Genomic DNA, 23,187 nt, shown 5'->3' on the forward strand with positions numbered 1-23,187 from the left:
GGAGTGTGTACCTTTATAGGTGGAAAACTGATCTCTTGGAAGAGTAAGAAGCAAGCGGTTGTGGCAAGGTCAAGTGCAAAGGCTGAGTACAGATCCATGGCTCATGGTGTCTCAGAACTTCTTTGGGTTAGATTTCTTTTGAGTGAGATTGGGGTAAAAGCAGAGGAACCTATGATGTTATACTGTGACAATCAGGCTGCAATCAATATTGCCCACAATCCAATTCAGCATGATAGGACAAAACACATTGAAGTTGATAGACACTTTATAAGAGAAAGGGTAACAACCGGAGAATTTTGTTTGCCTTATGTCTCTTCAGAGTTGCAGCTACTGATGTTCTCACTAAAGGGGTGGCAAGGAACAAGCTTGAACATGATCTACGCAAGTTGGGAATGTGTGACATTTACTCCCAACTTGAGGGGGAGTGTTGAAGATTAATTAGTTTTATGATGTTTTTCTGAGTAGATGTTTTATGTTAGTTGTTAGATAGGAGGTGGGGACCACAGTAGTTATGTGAGTCCAAATTTTATTATGTTTTTTGAGTGTTATATATGTTGTCTTATGTTTTGCTGCCCTATAAGGGCATAGTTGTCTTTGTATTGTTCTATTATTTTAGTATAAATAATAAGTGAAGGGGGCGGCCAAATTATTGCTCTCTTTTCTTTCAACTTCTCTTCTTCTCTTCTTCTCTTCTTCTCTTCTTCTCTTCTTCTCTTCTTCTCCTTCTCTCTTCCTTCTCTCTTCAAGAAACTACTTTCTTTCATATTTTTTAATTCAGCAGATTTCTACTAAAGTAAATAAAAAAGGAGAAAGGGGATCCCCTTGCCTCAAACCTCTAGTTGCTGGGAAAAAAAAGTCTCTAACCACTCCATTAACTAGGACTGAGTAATGACATGTTTTCAAACAGCCTTCAATCCATCCACACCATTCCTCTTCAAACCCAAAAATTTTCGAAGTGTCCAAGAGGAAGGACCAATCCTTTCCTTCTATGTGTCATTCTCTTCATTATTCTCTCTTCTTCATTTTGTCTGCAACATTAAAGCTTTTCAATACTAGTATAAAGTCCAGTTATTTCCTTGCTTTTCTAGAAAGCCCTACATCACAAGGCTTCTTTATTATGAAAAGAATTTGGATTTTCAATGAACAGAAGGTTGAGAAGGTTAGGTGATGAGCAAGGACTAAAAGAAGACATATTTATTACTGTTGTGAGGATTATTTAATTGTTATTTTATAGTTGTTGTTAGTGGGTTGTCAGCTTAAGATGCTGTCATTTAGTTATTTTCTTTCTTTCTTATTAGTTTGTTTCTAGGGAGTGCCGCCAGGGGCATACTTGCAATCTCCATTCTTTTTATATTAAGTTAATATAAATAATGAACTAGCAGCAACCAGAAGATGTTTTTTTCTTTTTCTCTCAATCATATCTTCCTCTTCTTCTCTCTCTCTCTTGTCTCTCTCTCTCCATGAATGATTACATGGTACCAGAGCCAGGTTCTGGGCTATAAAAGAATTTCGGTCTCTCCTATTTGAACCTACTTCGTCCTCTTTTTCCTTCTTTGATTTCTTGGACGTGGAAGACAGAGAAACCCTAGCATACTACTTGCGGCTCTTCCTTTGGGTTCTTCCTTGGTCGTAATATCAAGGAAACCCTAGTCGAAGAAGGGCGATGCAGAAAGAGACTCCCTTTCTTCTCTGTTCGATGCTATGAAGTCAGTTTCTGGTTGGCACCCTCGTACAGGTGCTGGACAGGGTATGTGTTCTTGTTTTTTTGTTTTATGGCCAATGGTGTGAAGGCCTTATCCCTTGGTTCTATACAATCGTTTGGATTCTGGATTGTTAGACTGTATGAGCTATAGTCTGACTGATAGTATACTATTCTAACGTCTGCCTTGGTTGGGCCTTATCTCTTGGACTGATTACTGGGTTGTTTTAATGACTGAACCATCACTGAGTTGATTTCATCAGTTTTTTGTTTTCTCTTCCACACCCCAGAAGTAAATTTCTTGAGGGTTGGTGTTCTGTTTGTGGTTGTTGTGTAGTTGTGTGGGATTTGGTCTGATTTCAGCAGTACTCTATGGCAACCTATGATTCAACTTCATCCGGGATTACACCGACCCGTAGCACAGCTGGTATGGGAGGTGAAAACATGATGTTTCCCATGCCCATTACCCCTTTAAATGGTCTAAACTACCTGGAGTGGGTTAAAGGTGTAAAACTTTATGTAACGGCGAGGGGAAAAGCTGGTTACATAAATGGAATGGTGAAAGAACCCAAGAGTGAGACAGCTGAACAAGATAGGTGGGACCAAGAAAACAGTATGGTGATGTCTTGGCTCCTTGCAGCCATGGAACTTGATGTGAAGAACTTTATGTGGGCAGACACCGCTAGTGAGATCTGGGAACAGGCCCAAACTACCTATTCTAAGCAAAGGCATTATGCCAAAGTTTACCAATTGCAAGCTGAATCCTCAACCTGTAAACAGGGAAATCGTACTTTGTCTTTCTATTATTCAGCCCTTACTCCTACATGGAAAGAATTGGATCATTATCAGGCTATAGAGTGGAAACATGATGACGATGCTAAGGCCTATAGGAAGTTGGTTTCTCAGCAGCATGTGTTTGCCTTCTTGTTGGGAGTGAACCTGATGTGGACGCGTTTATTGGGAAGAAGTATAGCCGCCGGCACTAGCAGTAATTGGGTGTTCTCAGTTCTCATCTTATCTAATTCCAGCTAGATACAGTTCTACCTTATCTATTCAGCATTCTTATCTTATCTGTTTTCAGTAGTAGGATTAGTAGGAAGTCCTATCTATTCAGTGTTCTAATCTTATCTGTTCAATAGTATAGATTAGTAGGGAGTCTTCCTAAAAGCAAGACTCTTATCTCTTGTAATCTCCTATTTAAGGAGCTGATAATATTCAATAAAGGCATCGAAATTCTCAATCAAGACAGAGTAGAGGAGAGCCGGTGATCTCTTGAACAAATCACCACTAAGGCGCCAAGATAGGTTCCTCAAGAAAAGGGAGGAACAAGGGAAAACATGAGGTTTTCCTGTGGGCCGACCCGTGACGAGATCCTATTCTCGGGCCTGTAACAAATTGGTATCAGAGCAAGGCGTCATGGGTGACCTTAACAGTTGACGACTAAGGTTCATGAACTGGAGCACAAGCTCATGGAAAACAGCACGAAGGTGCGCGAGATCAAGGACGACGTCCAAGAATTAAGGCGCTTGATGGAGTTGTACTTTTCCAGCAAGGAAAGGAACCCGGAAGGGGCTGCAACCACAATCGGCCGCCGACCAGACATGGCAGAATCGTCCGACGAGCAGCAGGTCGTTGCCCTAGCGCAGGTTAGCAACACCCAAAATGTCCCGATTAAGCAGGAATCCGGTGTCGTTGAGGATTCCATCGACGAGAGTTCAAAGAAGAATAAGAGCAACTACTCCAAGGTCGTCATCGTTGGCCTCAACGGCGACCCTCACAAAAGCGACGGCGATGACTGTGCCTCCACCGCTCCTCCTGATTCCACCAGGAGCATTAAGGAAGAAAATTGTGAAAGTACCTCAGTATGTAAAGACGATGTGGTTGATGCCACTGAAGGGGAAGCTAAATGGTTAAATAAACTGGGGAAGTGTCATTCAAGAATTAACAAGGGCAAATGTTCTCTCAAACGTGGGCCTAATAGGGATGCTGATCAACACTGTCAAGGGGCTCCAGCATCTCGTGAGGAAAAAGTCAGCAGCCTTAAAACTGGTTTGGTTCATGTTGCAAGGAAGATGCCTAAAAATGCCCATGCACATTTTATACTTGGCCTAATGTATCAGAGGTTGGGTCAACCACAGAAGGCAGTACCAGCATATGAAAAGGCAGCAGAAATATTACTTCAGAGTGAGGAAGAGATTGACAAGCCTGAGTACTTTCTTTGGTTCAAATTCATCATGCATAGTGCCTCCTGCTAGGAAGTACAATTGATCATTGTGCCGATAAAGAACTCACGCATGAAGAACTTGGAGAAATTATTTCTAAGTTGAAGAAGTCAGTGCAGTCAGATATTAGACAAGCATCTGTCTGGAATACACTTGGTTTATTACTTATTAGAACCGGCCATCTACAAAGTGCTATATCGGTTTTATCCTCTTTGTTGTCTATTGCTCCTGACCACTTGGACTCCCTTGCAAATCTTGGGATTGCTTATCTTCAAAGTGGTGGCTTGGAGCTATCAATGAAATGTTCTCAAGATTTGATTCTAAAAGATCAAAACCATCCTGCGGCCCTAATCAATTACGCATCTCTTCTTTTGTGTAAATATGGTTCGGTTGTCGCAGGTGCTGGGGCAAGTGCTGATGAAGGAGCTTGTATGCCTCATGTTGCGGCTGTAAATGTTGCAAAAGAGTGTTTGTTAGCTGCAGTCAGATCAGATCCTAGGGCTGCACACATCTGGGTGAATCTTGTTAATGCATACTATTTGGCTGGTGATCATAAAAGTACTGGAAAAGCCTGGAGAAGGCAACAAAACTGGAGCCTAATTGCATGTCATCTCGATATGCTGTTGCGCTTCATCGTATCAAGGATGCAGAAAGGTCTCAAGATCCCACTGAACAACTTTCATGGGTTGCGAATGAAATGGCTTCAATACTCAGAGAAGGGGACTCTACAACAATTGAGCTTCGGATAGCATGGGCAGGACTTGCCATGGTTCACAAGGCTCAGCATGAAACTGCAGCAACGTTTGAAACTGAACATAATGATTTGACGAAAGTGGAAGAGCGAGCTCCATACACACTAAAGCAGGCAATAGAAGAGGATCCAGATGATGCAGTTCAGTGGCACCAGCTTGGCCTTCACAATCTTTGTACTCTACGGTTCAAGATATCTCAGAAGTACCTTAAGGCTGCAATTGCCCGCGGCAAAGAATGCAACTACGCATGGTCAAATCTTGATATCTCACTGCAGCTATCTGAGGATGAACCCTCTTCATTGGGACCCGATCCAGGAGAGCAAAATCATTCCACCTATCCGGGATTCCTTTGACTGAGTTTCAAGACACATATCCTGATTTCAAGCTTGAGGACAAGCTCTTACTCCAGGACGGGAGTAATCATGTGGACGCGTTTATTGGGAAGAAGTATAGCCGCCAGCAGCTGTCAATGGGTTAGCTAAACAATGGGGTAAATAGGGATTCTGTTTTCTGGGCTCAATTGTAACTAAAAGCTCTTCTTTTGGATGGCTTTTGGCCTCCTTCAGGAGTTAAGAAAGTTTAGCTCCCCTCCCTTGTATCTTATTCTTTTTTATTAATGGAAAGTTCTGTTACTGATCAAAGAAAAAGGCTGGGGGTTTGGTACACAGGACCTATATACAGTTAAAGGGCCCACATAACTTGCCACCTGTCCTGTGTTTGGAGCATTAGAACCCACCATCAAATGGGTCTTACCAACAAGATCAGCTGGATCAGAAATCATCTTGTACAGAATCATCTAACTGCTATACAATATTTAAATGGAAAGTGGAGAAAAGTTTTTCTTAAAGTTAACAAGTAGTTCTATAAAAATGTGCACATCAGACGGTTACAGTTGTTTGATTACAGTGCACAACCATAGTTTTAGCAGGGAGACACTCAATGGTTGGACCTAGTTCTTGAAAAAGGAACAAGTTGCAAGTTAATGGGGCCCTAGAGCTGTATCCCCAAACCCAAGATGCTCCATTTAGGAACCAGTCTTTGGGGGGCCATTACTTAGTGTAATGGTAAAATCTTGGGCTCACAAGCATGACAAAATGGGTTCAATTACCCCATGGCTGGGACCAACATTGGGTAACATTTTACAGTTGGACCAAGTAATGGCCCCTATAATAGCAATAAAAGCATGCACTTAAAAACAGATACATTGGATTCCTTCATTTTTCTTTTGGTTTATCAACAACAAAAAGCATCACTTATTTGAATTAATTGGAAACTGACTCGATTTGTTGGATGAGTAGGTTGTTCCCAAAGTAGAAAGAGTAGTAGATGAAGTCCTGTTGGTAGTAAAGCATTTTCTAAAAATAGACACCACTAAGAATAAGAATAACCTGGAAAGGAGCCCTTTTTCATGATAAAGAGAAATCAAAATCACCTGTTTACATACCTGGTGAGATTCAAAAACTCCAGCTCTTGATAATTATCGGCAATTAGGTTCAAGCTTTTGTCTGTGATATTCTGTGCATGACATCGAATATAATGTTATCAGCAAAAGATCTTTGCAAGATAACAAATCTTAAAATTAAATAGTTGGAGATGAATTCAGAACATGATTATACATGCATAAGAAAAAAGAAGACAAAATATATCTTGTGATGAAAGTACCATGTATTATCCATTGTACAGGGATATTTCAGATTCCAGACTAAATAGAACCATTCTAGAGACAATATAATACTTTGCTTTTTCAAAAAATAAGAAAAGAACCATTCTAGATACCCCAACAGCATTTGTTTACTTTACTTTTTAAGTTTCACACATTCAAGTCTGTTCTTTATAAATCATATTAATTTTCCTTTTGGACAAAATAGATAAAATACAATCAAAGAGCACAATTACACTTAAATAGCTTTTTTTTTTTTTTAAAGCATAGTTTCCATTAAAGAAACAATAAAAAACTGTCTTATTACAGCACTGCTTTCTAAATTGCAACCAGACAACCAATCAAAAAAATGGCAATCAAACATGATAGAGAATTTCCTAATTTTTGTTAATTGATCACAACATTGGCAATCACTAAAGTTTCTGAACCCTGCACTACCATTAGTCAACTGTTCTATCACTCCCACTGGTTCTAACAACCCAAGCTACTTCAGGATATTTATGTGCAAAAATTTATTTACCCCAAAAAGATGGGAAACTATTCTAGTTATGTTTATTTCTCACCAAGTACTATGACTAGAAGGATAGATCATAATAATGACCACAATCCTTAAGCCAAATTGAAATGGATGGTTAAGGACCAATTAGCAGGGCAGGGAATTATTTCAACACGTGGTTAACAAAGATACAGTTTTAATGCTGCAGCAAGATGCAAAATCTAATTCAAATGAAGAGACAGACAGACAGGCAGAGAGAGAGAGAGGGAGTACATAAACATACACAAACATATAATCATTATCAAACACAATTTTATTAATTAAAGATGTAGAAATGATAAATACAAGAGCTAGACATAATTTATCTAGCTGCAACCCCCATCCCATGATCTACCACACACCCATATAAGATTTCACAATTTTCTGCCCCAAGGCAGAAACCCAGTTTAGATCTTCTTCATCGACTCCTTACCAAAGAACCTGCTGCAGAGTTGGCTGATCTTGGAACCCATCTGAATAAGATATTTGCACTGGATACCAAGGATCTAGCCTCTCTTATTGCATGCACATGCGTCCAAAGACTAGTTTCAATGCTCTCCATCCATCTCCAATTATAACTTGTGGATATGGCTTTAAATAGAACAGATTGACGAAACAGGATTCATGTAGCCAACTCCATATGGTTGGTATAACAATTCCATATTGAATCTCCTTCAATAACTAATCTTCCATAACCCAACGATTTGACTAACTTCAACTTGTAAAAGGATAACAATTCTGCACAGGTTTAAGTCCCCTCTTCACTTTATCTCCCCTGGCTTCTTCCATTTCTGTAAAAGCTCATCAAGGTGCCGCACAAACCTCCTTCCTCTAAAGCATGTTGTACCTCTTAGTTTATCTTTAGACTCAACAAAGGCTCCATTTATATCCTTAGGTTGATTGCTATGTGTTCTAATAACAGCTAAAATTTAAGTTCAATCAATTCGTTTCTAGGGAGCCAGGCATCCATTATTAGGTCTAACATCAGGACCACAAATACACTCAAGGTCTAATAGCAAGACCCTGCCATTAGGAAGGTAGAAAAAAGTAGCTTAAACAACAAAAAAAAAGGTAAATATGAAATGATACCAGTCTACTACTAATGTCCCAAGGACAACTGAGATATTGACTGAGACCTTAACAAAATGGAGAGAAAGAAGGAGGAGGGTGAAAATCTTATCTCTCATTTGAAACTATATCTTAGAAAAGAAATCAATTTAATCAGATTTTTCCACATAAGGCACCAATAAGATAGATATAATCTATGGTTTAAAATGTTATTATACAATTTCTTCTGGAAATGGTGAAACATGTGATTAAGAGAGCAACATGCTCTAGACAAAACAAAAAAAAAGCTTCATATCAATAATGCATACAGACATTTACAATACCCAATTTTAATGTGGATGTGACAAAATGACAACAATGATATTTTCAAATCCAAGTGTGAAAGAGCATTAAAGATGCAGATATAAGCATATACAATGTAGAAATCAAGTACCTTACAACCACTCAAGTTTAAATCAACTATATATTTGCAGTGATCCACCATATGCTTTATGCCTAAATCTGACACCCTGAGAAAAACAATATCTCACAGCTCATTAGTAGCAATAAATAACCTCAATCCAACAACTACATTGACAAACAGGTGAGCATCAAGTACCTCACATTCCAATAGATGGATAACACCTTGAGTTTAAGGCAAGCACTAGTTACAGCTTCAAATCCCTTATTAGAGATCTTCTGGCAGCCATTAAGATTTAGAGACTCCAAATCTTGAAGTGCCTCCATGCACTGTCAAGCCCACAACTATCACTATAATAGCAATTTTTTTATGGTAAAGATAACGAATTGTATCAATAATTATAACAAAAGTCAATGCCCATTTGCAAAAAAGTTACATCAATGAAAGCAAACTGTCAAAGGCACCATCTAGGCGACTAAGAACCTATGGAGGGTTGCCTTCACTAAATGCCTAGTTCTTTTTGTACAAGGCGCTTATAATATTTTTTCTTTTTTTTTTTTGTGAGTATATAATATTAGAAAAGATGTTGTTGCACTTATAATATTTTCATAATTTTTTTATCAGTCATAATATTTTCATAATTCATATACTAGTTTCTTTTTGTGAGGGCACAAGTCAGTGGACAGTGTCCTGAACTCTTTAACACTTGAAAACCTCAACTGCTAAGCAAGGAAGATTTTATCCGTTAAACACTCAAGGCGCATAAGAGTAACTGAGGTATGTCTTCTTCTTCTTCTGACCCTTTCTTTTCTTCTTTCTCTAGGAAAAAAACAAAGGTGCCACCCTTTCATCTCTTCTTTATTTTATTTTCTTCCTTTTCTAGGACAATCTTCTAACAGATATATTGATATTCTAGTTTAGAAATGAAGTTCAAACTTATTTGATGAGGATTATTGCTAATTACTAGTAAATGATGATTGCCGGTTGCTATAAAACCTAGGAAATTAGCCTAGGATTTAGGTTTAAAAAACTATCACCTAGGTGATGCCTAGGCAGTTAGGTACTCGGTACTCCCTTGTCCCCCAGTTTCATCTTGATAACTATGATTGAAGGTTTAATCATAGATGATTCCATGATAATCACTTCAAAAACTCCTACATTTAGAACTGCAAAATTCCTTCCGGAATGGAGGAAGTAAGAGAAAATAGCATTTTTTATAGGTAAGAGAAAATAAGCATTCTTCCCCTCAACATGACATTTAATCTTCTTTTACACTCAATATCCTCATGGTTCTTTCCTTCCAAATACAATACACATCAGTGGAAGCTAACAAACAAATATGTCCTCTTCTGCTAACATCCTTCACAGGTTATGCTTAAGAAAGAGCCATGTTAAACCCTAGAATTACCAACAGTCACTCAAGAAGCTTAATGAAGTATATCAAAATCTTCATGCATTATGTTTTTGATAAGTAACAGTACTTCAATAATTTTATTAATACTTTAGTAGTACAAAACCAACTTTAAAATGGTGTACACTCTAACTGCAAAAACAACATAAGCTGACAAATGAAATCTGCATCTACATAGTAATTTTGGTTCCTGCTTCACCCCAACATAAACTACAAATTGGAACACCTGACCTCCCTAGTAGGTCACCAATGCAATTTGCAGATCTTGGCACCCACTTGAATGAACAATTCAAGTTGGCTCCCAAACCTGACCTTGCTAGTAGGTCAGCCATACAATTTGCAGACCTTGGCAATTCATGTTGGCTCCCAAACCTGACCTTGCTAGTAGGTCAGCCATATACAATTTGCAGACCTTGGCACCCACTCGAATGAGCAATTCAAGTTGGTTCCCAATGTCCTTGCATGTCTTGCCAGAAATATATCCCTCTTACCTTCCTTCAAGCATTGAGATTCAATCAAAAGAATGAGATGTACAAATATAATGTCTATCCTTCTCATGAAAGAATCAATTTATATTCAATTTGAACTGATCCAAACTTATCATTGAGAACAAACCAGTGAATTAATAAGGCAACTAACATGAAAGGACAGAAAAGTAAAATAAGTTTTAATCATATTTCTTGTCCAACTCTTCCATGCAGTATTGTAAAAGTTTAAATAAATAAATACTTACTATCTGACCTTAAGCTACACTTATCTGCATTCTTAAGTGAAAACGCCAATAAATATCTTCCTATTCTTCAAGAAGACAAAGTAACATATAAACCTGAATCAAAATTAGAACCTTACCTTGCCCTTAAGTTGAATGAGATGTTTGTCTTCAATATCTTGTGCAAACTCAAGGTTTATCTGCTTAATATGTTGGTATCTGGGCTAAAAAAGCGAATGTCTATGTCACCAATTTGGGATCATCGTTGGGAGCAAGGAGAAACTCATTCCAATCAGTTCTAATGTAAACTTCCATAAAATTTGACACAAAGATAAATAATACAAACCAGTGAAAGAGCAGCAATCAGCCGTTCACCAGCATTGTTCATCTCATGCAAATCAAGAACCTACAATACAACATTATCAAAGTCAAATCATAAAACTATTTACTCTCTCATCCACACACATTGTACAGTGTGGGTTCCAGCCAGATGCTAAATCAATTAACCCAGATAAATTCTTAGAGCCATATAACAAAAGACCATGTCGAATAAACAAATGCAAGCTTTAGAAAGCTGTCTACATTCATAGATAGACTTTTAATCCACTGTCATAGAAAGCATCAAAAAATGTGATTAGTTACTGAAGAAAACATAATTCCACCTGCTAAGTAAAACTGATTCAACGGATTTGAAAAGCGTGGGTAAGGTCCAACTAAGTTCTTTGAGCCATATAACAAAATGCCATGTTGGATCAACAAAAGTAAGCTGGTCTATATTCATAAATATGCTTTTAACCCATTGTTATAAAAGGCATTGAAAATATGCGATTAACTATTGAAGAAAACGTAATTCTACTCACTAGGTTAAACTGATTCAATGGATTGGAACAAGTTGGGTTCTAACCAGAACCAAAAACAGTTCATTTGATGAAATTTCAAGACCCAAGTATCGCAGGCTATGTTGTACCAGCCGTTGAACACTACTTACATTCGTAGATATGTTTTTGATCCACTTTCATGGGACCCATCCAAGATATACTATTAAAAATTCAAACAAGAAAAGAAATTTATTCATTCAATGTAAATCAACAAATTGAATGAATATAAAAAAATAATAATAAAAAAAAAAATTGGCTTCCTCCCCAAAATTAATTATTCTGATGAAACTTTTATAACAAGCAATAGAGTCAATGCTGAACCACAAATGCAAGGTGTGGAGAACTGATTATAGTCAATGACACGCTTTTATTCCATTTTCTCGAAAACCCATCAACGATATGCTACGAATTACATGAAATTTGTCTTCCGTTACTTACCAAAAAAAAATTACATGAAAATTGTTCATTAAATGAAAACTAATTCAGAGAGTGAAGCTGAACCATGAAAAGAGAGATATATATAGTACCTGCCAGAGAGAATGGTAGGAGGAAAGTGTACGGTACAACCACGGGCTGACCAGTAAGAGAGAGATAAGGTCTCTCTGAGGTAGTCTCGTGCTCACTATCTGCAGCACACGAGGGACCGTATCTCTGCTCCAACCCATCTCTTCCTCGTCCTCTTCTTCTATTTTTTCTGTTACTTCCATGGGCGATCTGCGGAGAGATAGAGAGAGACGCCTTAGCTAATGTGTGTAAAGGGGAACATAGAGCTCGAGTAGCCTTCCGAAGAAGCAACCATCATCGCCGTGATTCCGTGAAGCCGTCTGAAGGGAATTACCTTACATCGGGGCCCACACTAGTGATGCATCGGTCGTATGACCGTGTAGCCATAAGGCAAGAAAGGTCCGTGGATGAAATATAAGTTACGCAAGAAGAATACATGGCGGGCTTTCATGATGAGGTAGGTCGGGTATAGAATTTGTATTTCATTTCCTATTATGGAGAAGTAATAAAAGGCAAAATAACATAAATGAAGCATCAAAATGTTGGATCATTTGATTGATATATATAGAAAATATATACTATTTGATGAGTGTAAATCCGACCTCCGACCTCACATTTGGGTGAACTGACAGTTTTGCCTTCAGTTCGGAGAATAACATCTTGCTGTCATCTTAAAAGAGTTCTCTATTCCCCTTTGTTCCCCTTTGAGATTAACAGCTTTGCCTTCTTAGATCAACTTGTACTATAGGCTTCATCAATCTCCGACCTCCGAGGAGATCTCCAGAACCTCCCACCTAGGAGAGGTCCTTCCTAGCATGATGAGCTCCCTTTTAGGAGAGCTCCATACTCTAACACTTGTCCATCAATTGACCACCTGGAAGCACATGCAACAATATTGTGTAACCTATCTCAGGCCCACTTCATGCATTGAAGACATGGAGGACAGATCACCACTACATATCATAGCTATGCACTAGGTGCCTAATGCATGTCTCAAGTGGCTAAACAGGTAAAACTGATTAGGCTCTAGGTGCCTGAGTCGGATCCCCAAGTGTCTCGGTCGGATGCCAGTTGGCCTGAATTTGGCCACAGGTGTCCAGACCGAGCACTATGTAGCTGAGCTCAAATAACTGGTGACCTGATAGAGCCCTAGGTGTCTTACCCGAGCTCCATTGAGGCAAAGCAAGCTCTAGGTGTCTCAAGCTACGATAGGTGTCCTTCATCTTCTCAACATATATACACTTTGACAGGTATCCCAAATCCTATTTAAGGGGCAGGTTAGCATTCAATTCATACTTTATGACATACTGAATTCTCAACCACCCTCTAGATTACTCGGTACTGACTTGATCGTCGGAGCTACAAGCCTAGGATATCACCCCCGGCCCTCTGACCTTGTTTCCTTCTTACAGGATATCTCCAAGCTCGTTCAGAGACTTCACCACTTTTCAGTGACATCAATTAGCACCATCTATAGGAATCAGTAACTAAAAGCCATCTCCTCTACTAAATTTTACTCTATCGACATGTCACAAACATCTAGACACACCTTGAGGACCTCTTTCCATTTTCCTAGCGAGACCTCATGAGGGCGCTCTCGGCGAACCCCATCTCTAGAGGCATTGGAGGGAGTTTCCCATGAGGAATTCAATAATCTAGTCCAAATTGTAAAAGACATGAACCTACGAGTTCAAGCTACAGATGAAATTGTGCAGATGTGCATCACATAGCAAGGGATGTAGCAATAGAAGCCATGGTGCAGTAGAACCGACAACCACCACCACCGGTCGATAAGCCAGTTCCACTATTCTAGCAAAATTAGGTTGTGCAACCCATTCAAGAAGTGAACCAGCACCAACCGCCTCCACCACCGACTGATCCCCTAGCTTCACGTGATGAAAGACGCCCCAAGCGCAAAGAAAAGTTGCCTTTGCGACATGAATGACATCGAGGTGAATGAGTGAAGAGAAGAGAAGAGGAAGAATGGTACAGGCACAACCAACATCAGCAACCCGAACTCTCTGCTCGACATTCCCATGCTTCTTATGAGGTGAGCAGATCAAACTCCTCGAGAATCCGCCAATCACAAATGGTCGAGTTGATTAGGAAGCGGAGGCCACACACACCAGAGTACCACCAAGGTGCATTATGGGGGCATTCAGATAAGCTAGACTCCATTCACCAGGAGACAGTAAGCAAGTCAACTGCTATGGTACCCAACCTAGCTAGAGCATCCTCATTGGTTCCAGAGATCCTTTCGAAACCACGACAAAAGGGGTTTAAGACCCCTACCTTTGAAACTTATGATGAAACCACTGATTCAATGGATCACGTGGAAATTTTTCAGGCCCGGATGTTGTTTCATAGGGCCACAAAGGCCAGTATGTGTATGGCATTTCCTAATACATTCAGAAAGGCAAGCAGATTATGGTACTCTGAGCTGCCACCTCGGTCCATAAGTATTTGGACCCAATTCTCTTATTTATTTATCACTCACTTTGCTACAAGTCACAAATGCCAAAAAAAAAACTGCAGTAATGTTAATGCACATCAAGCAAAAACCTAGAGAGAACAAGCTAACAAATACATGAACACCAAGGAGGCATACTTGATGAAGAAAGAACAGAAAGAGAAAAAGCACAAGAGGAATGGTGATGAACAAGAAGGAAGAAAGAAGGCCAAGGGTTCTAAGGGTGAAGGGTCGTCAAATCGCTCTTGGACTCCACCTCGGAAGTTCAAGGCGTATACACCCTTGAATGCCCCCAAGGTCAGATTTCGATGCAGATCTAGAAAGAAGAATATCTGAAATGGCCCAAGAAGTTGAAGGAAAACCTAGCCAAGAGAAACTAGAAAAAATATTGTAAGTTCCACAAGACAGTGGTACATGATACTGAGGACTGCTTCAACCTGAAGAATGAAATAGAAGAGCTGATAGCATAGGGTTACCTGAAGCAGTTCTTGAAAGACACCCGACCTTTTGAAAAGCAATTATTATCCATGTTATCACAGGTGGATCGATGGTAGCAGGATGCAGCCACACTACGAGAAAAGCTTCAGTGAGAGAACTACAAATTGATCTGGAAGGTCGACCTGAGAAGAAGCCTAAAACCACCGAGTTGATCGTGTTTATAGACAATGACCTAAAGGATGTTCGATTCCCTCATGACGATGCCTTTCTGTTGGTGGCAAACTACCTGGTAAAATGAGTGTTAGTTGATTATGGTAGTTTTACTAATGTGTTGTGTGTATCTGCTTTTGAACAAATGAGATTAGACAGAAAATGACTCACCCCGACCGATCAACCTCTGGTCAGGTTCTCAAGAGAAACGATCATGCCACTTGGCAAGATCTACTTGCTAGTAACAGCGGGGACCGCGTCAAGATAGGCTACTATGATGACAAAATTCTTAGTAGTTGATTCACCTCCCTACAACATCATAGTAGGGAGACCACTACTTCACTCCCTTCACGCCATGGTTTCAACATTTCATTTGGCGATGAAGTTTCCAATAGAACACGGCATGGGGGACAGTTTGAGGAAGCCAGATCGAATCTTGGCAGTGCTACATTGTGGTGCTAAAGGGAAAACAACCCATCAAAGAGGATAAGCCAAGGAAGACAAAGAAGAAGTCGTCTGAAGGCAACAGGAAGGCCACGATAGAAGTAGTCGATTTGGACCGACATATTGAAGAGAATGCCAACCGAGCTCATCCCATCGAGCCAACAGTGGCAATGCCCATCTCAGCAACTGAGCCTAAAAAAATAGTGCAAATCGACTCTCTCCTTCCTATAGAACAACGAGATCGGTTGGTAATTTTATATTTAAATTCTGATGTTTTTGCTTGGTCTGTGACTGACATTCCAGGGATCGATTCTTTAGTCATAACTCATAGGCTTAATGTTGACCTGAAAAGTATACCTATAGTGCAGAAAAAGTAGAAGTTCACCCCTGAATGACTAAAGGCAATCGAGGAAGAGTTTGAGAAGTTGTTGGATGCCAATTTTATCAAAGAGGTAGAGTATTCGGGCTGGGTTAGCAACGTGGTGCTCGTCAAGAAGGCGAACAAAAAATGGTGAATCTGTATAGACTACATCGACTTGAATAAAGCCTACTCGAAGGACTTCTTCCTGTTACCTCGAATTGACCGCCTAGTTGATGTGACTTCATGCTATGAATTGTTGAGCTTTATGGATGCATTCTCGGGATGTAATCAAAATTTGATGGACCTAGCAGATATCAACTCTAAAAGGGCAGTGCACATGGAGGGTTTGAAGCGACCAATATTTTAGATATATCTACTATCGAGGTTGTTCCAGTATTGGCATCTGAACTGAGCTGGATGGACTCGATTTTGAGTTATCTACAGACAGGAGCTCTGACCTCATATCAACTATAGGCAAGACATATACAATGGAGGTCAGCTTAGTACATGATCATTTAGGACTAGTTATACAAGAAGTCATTCACCTGGCCCTACCTCAGATGTCTTAAACCCTCTGAGGCCGAATGTGTGCTCTAGGATATACATGGAGGAATGTGTGGGGCACACACAGGAGGCAGGTTGCTAGAACAAAAAGCTCTATAGCAAGGATACTACTAGCCTACCATGAAGGCAGATGCGCTTTGCCTTGTGAAGGAGTGTGATCATTTCCAGCGTCATGCTAACTGATGTAACCGTTTTTTGTCATATACCAATTTTTTTGCGGTGTATCAATTTCTTTGGCTAAGTACCTCGTCATTTGACCTGCTCCCAGGAGAGGATGGTGGAGCTCCCTGGTGTAGCGCAACCCGGCTGCCCTCTACATGAGGTGATCTCCTCTCCTTTGTAGGCGGCGGGAGCTGAGGGGCCTATGAGAACTCCATCTTTTCCTCATCTTTGTAGGCGGCGGGAGCTGAGGAACCTGCGAGAACTGAATCAGAGGACCCGGGGGGATTTTCCCGGCGGGGACTCTCTAATGCCTAAGTTAGCATTCTGATTGTAGGGAGCTTGGAGAGAAATGAGAGAGTTAGAGAGCAGGGATTACCTCTATTTTTTCATTCTCCCCCCTTGTCTTTGGGGGTCGGAGTCCTTATATAGTGGTGTCGTGTCAAATCAGGCGTAACCGCCTCTGTCTCTCTTCCGCAACTATAACTGCCAGAGCTAAGGTGGCGAGTGCAGGCAGCTGCTGCAGAGTACGGCTCTGCCAATCAAGGGACAACTCTCAGGACTGGCAAGCACGGCGCCGCCTAGCGAGAGACGTGGGTGCAGGTCTCCGGATCTGTCAGGTACAGTTGTCAGGTAGGAGATCTTCCTGCGATACGCCGAGCTGCCCCTAAGTGTCGAGCTGCCTGTAAGCGCCGAGTTGCCCCTATGTGGCGAGCTCTTCGTAAGATGACAGGCTATCTGCGGAGTGGCCAACTGCCTGTGGCGAGCTGCCCCTAGCTATATCGAGCTCCTCGAGCTATGCCGAGTGGCTTGTGGCGAGCTCTGCCGAGCTGCCTGTGGCGAGCCATGCTGAGCTTTGTAAGTGGCGAGCTCTGCCGAGCTTCCCGAGCTGCTCAATTGTCAAGAGGCTGCACTTGGTTTGCATGAGGCGCCAGGTGTCACAATTTCACTAGAGCGCCAAATCCGCCCTCATCACTAACGTACCTCGCCAGCTTGTTGCCGACCTCTAGTATCTAGTTAGTCATTGGCCTTTTGCTCAGTGGGGGATTGACTTACTAGGACCCTTTCTAGCAACATTAGGACAATGGATGCAACTCATTGTTGCTATAGATTATTTCACCAAAAGGGTAGAAGTTGAGCCATTGGTCGTAATTACTTTACTACGGAACATAAATAATTTCGTTTGGAAGAATATTATTTGTAGGTTCGGTTTACCATGGGTGCTCATCTAAGACAATGGCAAACAGGTTGATGACGTTGGATTTCAGAACTAGTGCAGAGAGATGGGCATCCACCAATAGTTCACCTTGATCAACCACCCACAAACTAATGGGTTAGCCGAGGTGACAAACCGCACATTACTACAAGGACTGAAGACTCAGCTGGATCGAGCTAAAGGTTGGTGGGTTGAAAAACTACCAAGTGTGTTGTGGGCATACAAAACAACAAGTCGAACAACTACAAGAGAGAGACCCTTCAACCTAGTGTATGGGATAGAAACAATAATCCCAATTGAGCTAAAGTGCCTACACTATGGATCGAGACTTATAAGGAAGACCTCAATGATGACGAGCTCAGGAATGACTTGGACTTAGTTGAAGAGACAAGGGACCAAACTCATGGAAGGACAACTGCATATCAACAACGAGTACCTCGGTATTACAATGCCCGAATCCATAAGTAGAGCTTCAGAGTGGGTGACCTCATCCTCAGGAAGGTGATTGCACCTGAGCCGGGAGTAGGAAAACTCGGTCCGAATTAGGAGGGCCCCTACAAAGTTATCAAGGTATTGGGACCAACAATCTACAACCTACAAACTCTAGGTGGGCGAGCTATACCAAGAACCTAGCACACCATGAACCTAAGAATGTACTATGTATAAGAACTTGGAATTATAATAAAATTTTGAGTTTTCAATCATTAGATTTGTTGTAATTCAGTTTGGAATAGAACCGAGATGGGAACTTCATTTTCGTAACTTAGCGTAGTGTTGAAATACTGAAAACATAAAAGTGTTGAGGCATTAACTCAGCTCCCTACTAGGATGGCTCGAGTAGACCAAGAAAGTCAGCTCGGGAAAAAGGGGTAACGAATAACTCAATCGAGCTGGTAAACGCATGGGTGAGTGACTTCAGTAAAAAAACTTAGCTGAAACCACAGAAATAGCAGAAAACATGCACTTCCATTGCTAAGGAAAGTTTTGTACAATATATTAAATTTTGTCGAGCTCAATAGCTTGAGAGTACAATAGGAAGATAGACAAACAAATAATTGGGAGGCCTGATCACCGGACACCTAGTTGTTGGGGGTGGTAAACTCAACATTGCTAGCCATTGGCTGAGATCCATTTTCCTCCTCGGGCTTGCTCTCCACATCGGCTTCCAAGATCAAATCTATAGGTGCCAGTTCTACTTTCAGCTTAGAGATTAAACGGTTAGGAATAATAGCTGAGAGAAGCTTGCAAAGTTTGAAACCCTTTTTAACAAAAGGGACGGTGTAGTCAAGCATCTCGGCATCATGCTTCGTGAGCTTCACCTTCAAGGCCTCTTCCCTCTCCGCGTTGGCCTTGAGTTTGGAGGTTGACTTCTAGCACTCTGAGTTGGAAGACTCTAGCTTTTGTCTCAGCTCAGCAACGAAAGATCAGAGACCAGTGGCCTCATGCTCAAGCTTGGCCTTAACAGCAACAAAGTTAGTTTCAACCTGGGCCTTTTCCATTGCAAAACTATTGAACTGGCATAGGTAAACCTCCTCAATCCGAGCCAAATTATCAACTCAGTCTTGCTAGTTACGAGTTCGAGCACAAACCCCTTGGGCCATGGCATTGGTCTAAGAAAGCAAAAGCCTAAGTCAACAACTCGAATGAATCAACAATACAAAAAGAATAAGAGCATAACTTACCTTTATGATGTAGGAGAAGAGATGAGTCTCTGAAACATCAAAGGGGAGGTTCTCTATCTCCCAAGACGTCGACAGCACCACGCCTCTGCTTAGCTCATGGGCAACCACATGATTTCTCATGAAGTATCCATTGCAAACTGTCCAATCGGGGTTCTAGATGGGCATGTGCAGAGGGTGAAAGGTGGAGGAGAACTCCTTGTCGGAGCCGTGGTAGGAGGTCGAGCGGTGATGCTTGGGATGATTTCAAAAGGATGCTACACTGAAGTTCCTTCTTGTTGAACCTGCACCTCAGTTGTAGAAGTTGGAAGAACTTCATCTTCCACAGTAATGATCTCAATCGAGTTGGTGGCAAGTTGATTGACTACAGCTCAGGACGACTCACCTTCTGTCGTCTTCCTCTTCTTCAGCATCAACCTCCTTGGACCTGTCAGTTTGTCGATAAGTCGATCCATATCTACACTTGGATCTAAAAAAAAAAAAGAGAACAAGGTCAATACTAAAAACAACTTGGAAAGGAGAAAACAACAAAAGCGATAGGAACTAAGTTTTAACTACCTCGATGTCCTTGGCTTAGGCCAGCACATAGGAGAGCGTCCTCGATCAAGTAATCATCAGTCTTCAACCCGAGACGTGCAAGCTCTTGCAATTGATCATGTGCGTCTAAGGACAAGAACTGGCCCTAGGGTCGGGGATGGTTGCACCCTATTGATTAATGAAGTGCCAAGGGTCGTCGTGAACAATAAAAAGTACTTTGATTTCTAGTTTGAAACCTTGTTGGGGAGACCTTTAAGGAATTTCCTATCGAACTTGAAAGTAAAATAGAACTTTTCATCCCTTGGAGTGTGCTTAATAAGACATAGAGTGATGAAAGCTCGGATGTCGATGGCGATGCCATGTGCGTGACAAGCCGAGATGACACCGATAATGATTCTAATGGCATTTGGGGTGAGCTGCCCCAAAGTGACGAGGAAGACACACAAAGCGTTAGTGATTATACGAGGTAAGGGGAACCTTACCCCCGCAATGAAGTGCTATTCAAATCCACAAACCTCATTGTCACTATGGTGCCAAGGGGCCTCATTAGGAGTAGGGAGTCTAAATTGAAACTCGTTGGGGACCCCGTAAAGAAGCTAGATCCTTTGCAGGTTGGCTAAAGTAGATTGAGAAGGGGAAAATGGCTCAGTGGGATTGATGATGAGCAGATTTGGGATGGAAGCGTGCTCACTGGGAACCGAGGTGAGTTGCCCCGAATCCCTACGAGCTTGAGAGGCCGACTCCACGACCTCCCTATACTCTCGCTCGGCTCTTTCCATCTCGACAAAATTTTTTGCCATGGAACTCAACATTGGAACACTAAATGAAAAGGAAAAAGAACTCGACAAACAAGAAAATGAACTCAGGAAGAGATAACTCACTCGGGACTAGTTGAGAACAAAGATGAACGAACTGGAATGGGGGCAAACCAAGCTTCAGGGACGAGCTCTCTGACATCAACAGGACCACTCCAAAGAATGAATGTGCAAATGGTCCCCCTGGGGGCCTCTGTTTATAGCCGAAAGGGGTGGAGGATGAACGACTACAATCAAATGTTTCAACGATTTAGATTTGTGACCGTTGGGTTTCTTGAGGTCCCAAATCAGTTTAGCACGTTTTTGAAGTCCGAAAAATGGTTAACTGGCACTATTTCAAGTTCATGCATGACAGGTGGAACGCTTCACGAAACTCCTCCAAACATATCACCAAACAAGGAGGCAGGGGTAACAAAAGAATCAACACCTAAACAAGCGACGTAGTCAGGTACTTACTTCACCCGAGCTTAGTTACATCGGATTTGGAAGTAGGGCAAGTGATGAGTGTAAATCTGACCTCCGACTTACTGAACACGTGGCACGTTTGGGTGAATTGATAGTCTTGCCTTTAGCTCAGAGAACATAGTCTTGTCGTTGTCTCAAAGGATAAGAATAACCTCGGTGACATATAAGTCCACATCAAACTTCTTAGATAAGCTCGTACATATGGGCTTCACCGACCTCCGGCCTTCGAGGAGATCTCCCTATCGAGACAAGATCCCACCCAAGAGAGCTCCTCCATAGCATGAAAAGCTCCCTTTCAAGAGAGCTCCATACTTTGACACTTGTCCATCAAGTGACCACCTGGCAACACATGTAACAAGATTGTCAATATGTAAGGTGAACTTGCCAAGTAACCAACCTTAAGACCACTTCATGCATTGAAGACATGGAGGATATATCACCACTGCATGTCACAGCTATTCACCAAGTGGCTAATGCATGTCTTAAGTGGCTAAACAGGTAACACTGATTAGGCTCCAAGTGCCTGAACCGAATCCCAAGTGTCTCGACCGGATACCAATTGGCTTGAACTAGGCCACAGGTGTCTGGACTAAGCACTATGTGGCTAAGCTTGAGTAACAAGTGACCTGGCAGGGCCCTAGGTGTCTTACCTGAGCTCCACCAAGGCAAATCAACCTCTAGGTGTCCATCTTTCCAACCTGTATACACTTTGACAGGTATCCCAAATCCTATTTAAGGGGCGAGTTAGCATTCAATTCATACTTTATGACATAGTGAATTCTCAACCACCCCATAGATTACTCGGTACTGAATTAATCATCAGATGTACAAGCCCAGGATATCACCCTGGGCCCTCTAACCTCGTTTCCTTCTTATAAGATATCTCCAAGCTCGTCCAGAGACTTCATCACTTTTGGGGGGCATCAATTTATTGACGATCAAAGTCTTCAAATAAGGAATGTTAGATTTAATGTGCTCCTCGAGTTGTACGAAGTAAATTCAGAACAGTAAATGCAATGTAACTATCAAGTTTTAGATTTTACCTTTATATAGGATGGGGTGTTCATGTTAACCAACACATAGTGACAATGGGTAAAACACCAGCTAAATTTAGGCACATTTAGGTCATTTGCATGTCACATTCAAGTGTTTGTGGAGAAAGCTTGAGATCCACTCTTTGATAGATTGGGCAAATGGGATGATTGCATTGCAAGATGGTTGTCATTAAGTATATGCGGTGCAGCTCGGTTGTGTTTCTTCTTATGCCAAATCAGATTGTCAAGGTGTATTTCCTTTTACACTTAGTTCATCTTGGGTGTTAGATTGGTCATTGGCAAGCATTGTCAAGGGAGATCAAACTAAGTAGTTATTATTTGTTAAGGACACCCAAGGTGCTGCCAAGTCTTCCATGTCTCCACGGGTCACAATCTTGTTGGTGGCAAGTTAAACCCTCATCACTATCAATTATCTTTCACAAAAGATTCAAAACATTATTAAAATTCAACGTATGAGCCATAAGTTCATATGCCTTACAACAATTTAATTATAAGCACTTGAGTATTTTAGTAAATTCAATATATAGGTCAAGGAGGGTTGGGTTTAGCCTAATACCATATCTTACTTGCACTCATACATGTTCCAAAATATCAAAACCCATCATTGCCCCAAAATCCATTTTTCAAATAAAAAAACCGCCTCATTGAAGAAGGTATGGTTAGGGGTGCAAGTCAAGTGGGTTGGGTCGGGTTTATAGTCAACATAGACCTAATCCTATGATTTGGGCCTAAGGCTCGAGCCTAAGATCAAGCCTAATCTTCCCAACCCGAGCCCAACCTACATTCTAATTTGATGCACTTGGGTTGGCTAGTGAACCCTCTCTAGAAGCAAGGTTCAAAATATCTATATGCTTGATACGCCGGTAGAGGCGTATCGGGTAGTATCGATAGCTTTTTTTTTTTTTATAAATTTGGTTTAGAGGGGCTGATTTAAGG

General features: G+C 41.2%; 1 protein-coding gene and 1 pseudogene across 3 annotated transcripts in view; one reads left to right on the top strand and one right to left on the bottom strand.

The window, feature by feature from the left end:
• The window catches only part of LOC148872854 (RNI-like superfamily protein), a 50,861-nt gene extending 38,216 nt beyond the window's left edge, over positions 1-12,645 (bottom strand). Inside the window, exons 1-8 of one of the 3 annotated variants that reach the window (XM_088969390.1) lie at positions 12,448-12,630; positions 12,173-12,327; positions 11,862-12,048; positions 10,803-10,862; positions 10,597-10,680; positions 8,535-8,665; positions 8,370-8,445; positions 6,118-6,188 (exon numbers count right to left, since the gene is read on the bottom strand). In XM_088969390.1, the coding sequence (XP_088825516.1) occupies positions 6,118-6,188; positions 8,370-8,445; positions 8,535-8,665; positions 10,597-10,680; positions 10,803-10,862; positions 11,862-12,048; positions 12,173-12,276 (713 nt within the window). In that variant the 5' untranslated portion in view covers positions 12,277-12,327; positions 12,448-12,630. Of the gene's footprint in view, positions 1-6,117; positions 6,189-8,369; positions 8,446-8,534; positions 8,666-10,596; positions 10,681-10,802; positions 10,863-11,861; positions 12,049-12,172; positions 12,328-12,440 lie in introns of all 3 variants that reach the window. The other 2 variants (XM_088969391.1, XM_088969392.1) reach the window with 2 other exon arrangements.
• On the top strand, positions 3,169-5,026 carry LOC148872855 (uncharacterized; annotated as a pseudogene).
• Positions 12,646-23,187: the final 10,542 nt, after the last annotated feature.

This window comes from Nelumbo lutea, chromosome 2, assembly GCF_056320005.1.
Source record: "Nelumbo lutea isolate HS-2025 chromosome 2, American lotus-T2T, whole genome shotgun sequence".
NCBI lineage: Eukaryota > Viridiplantae > Streptophyta > Magnoliopsida > Proteales > Nelumbonaceae > Nelumbo > Nelumbo lutea.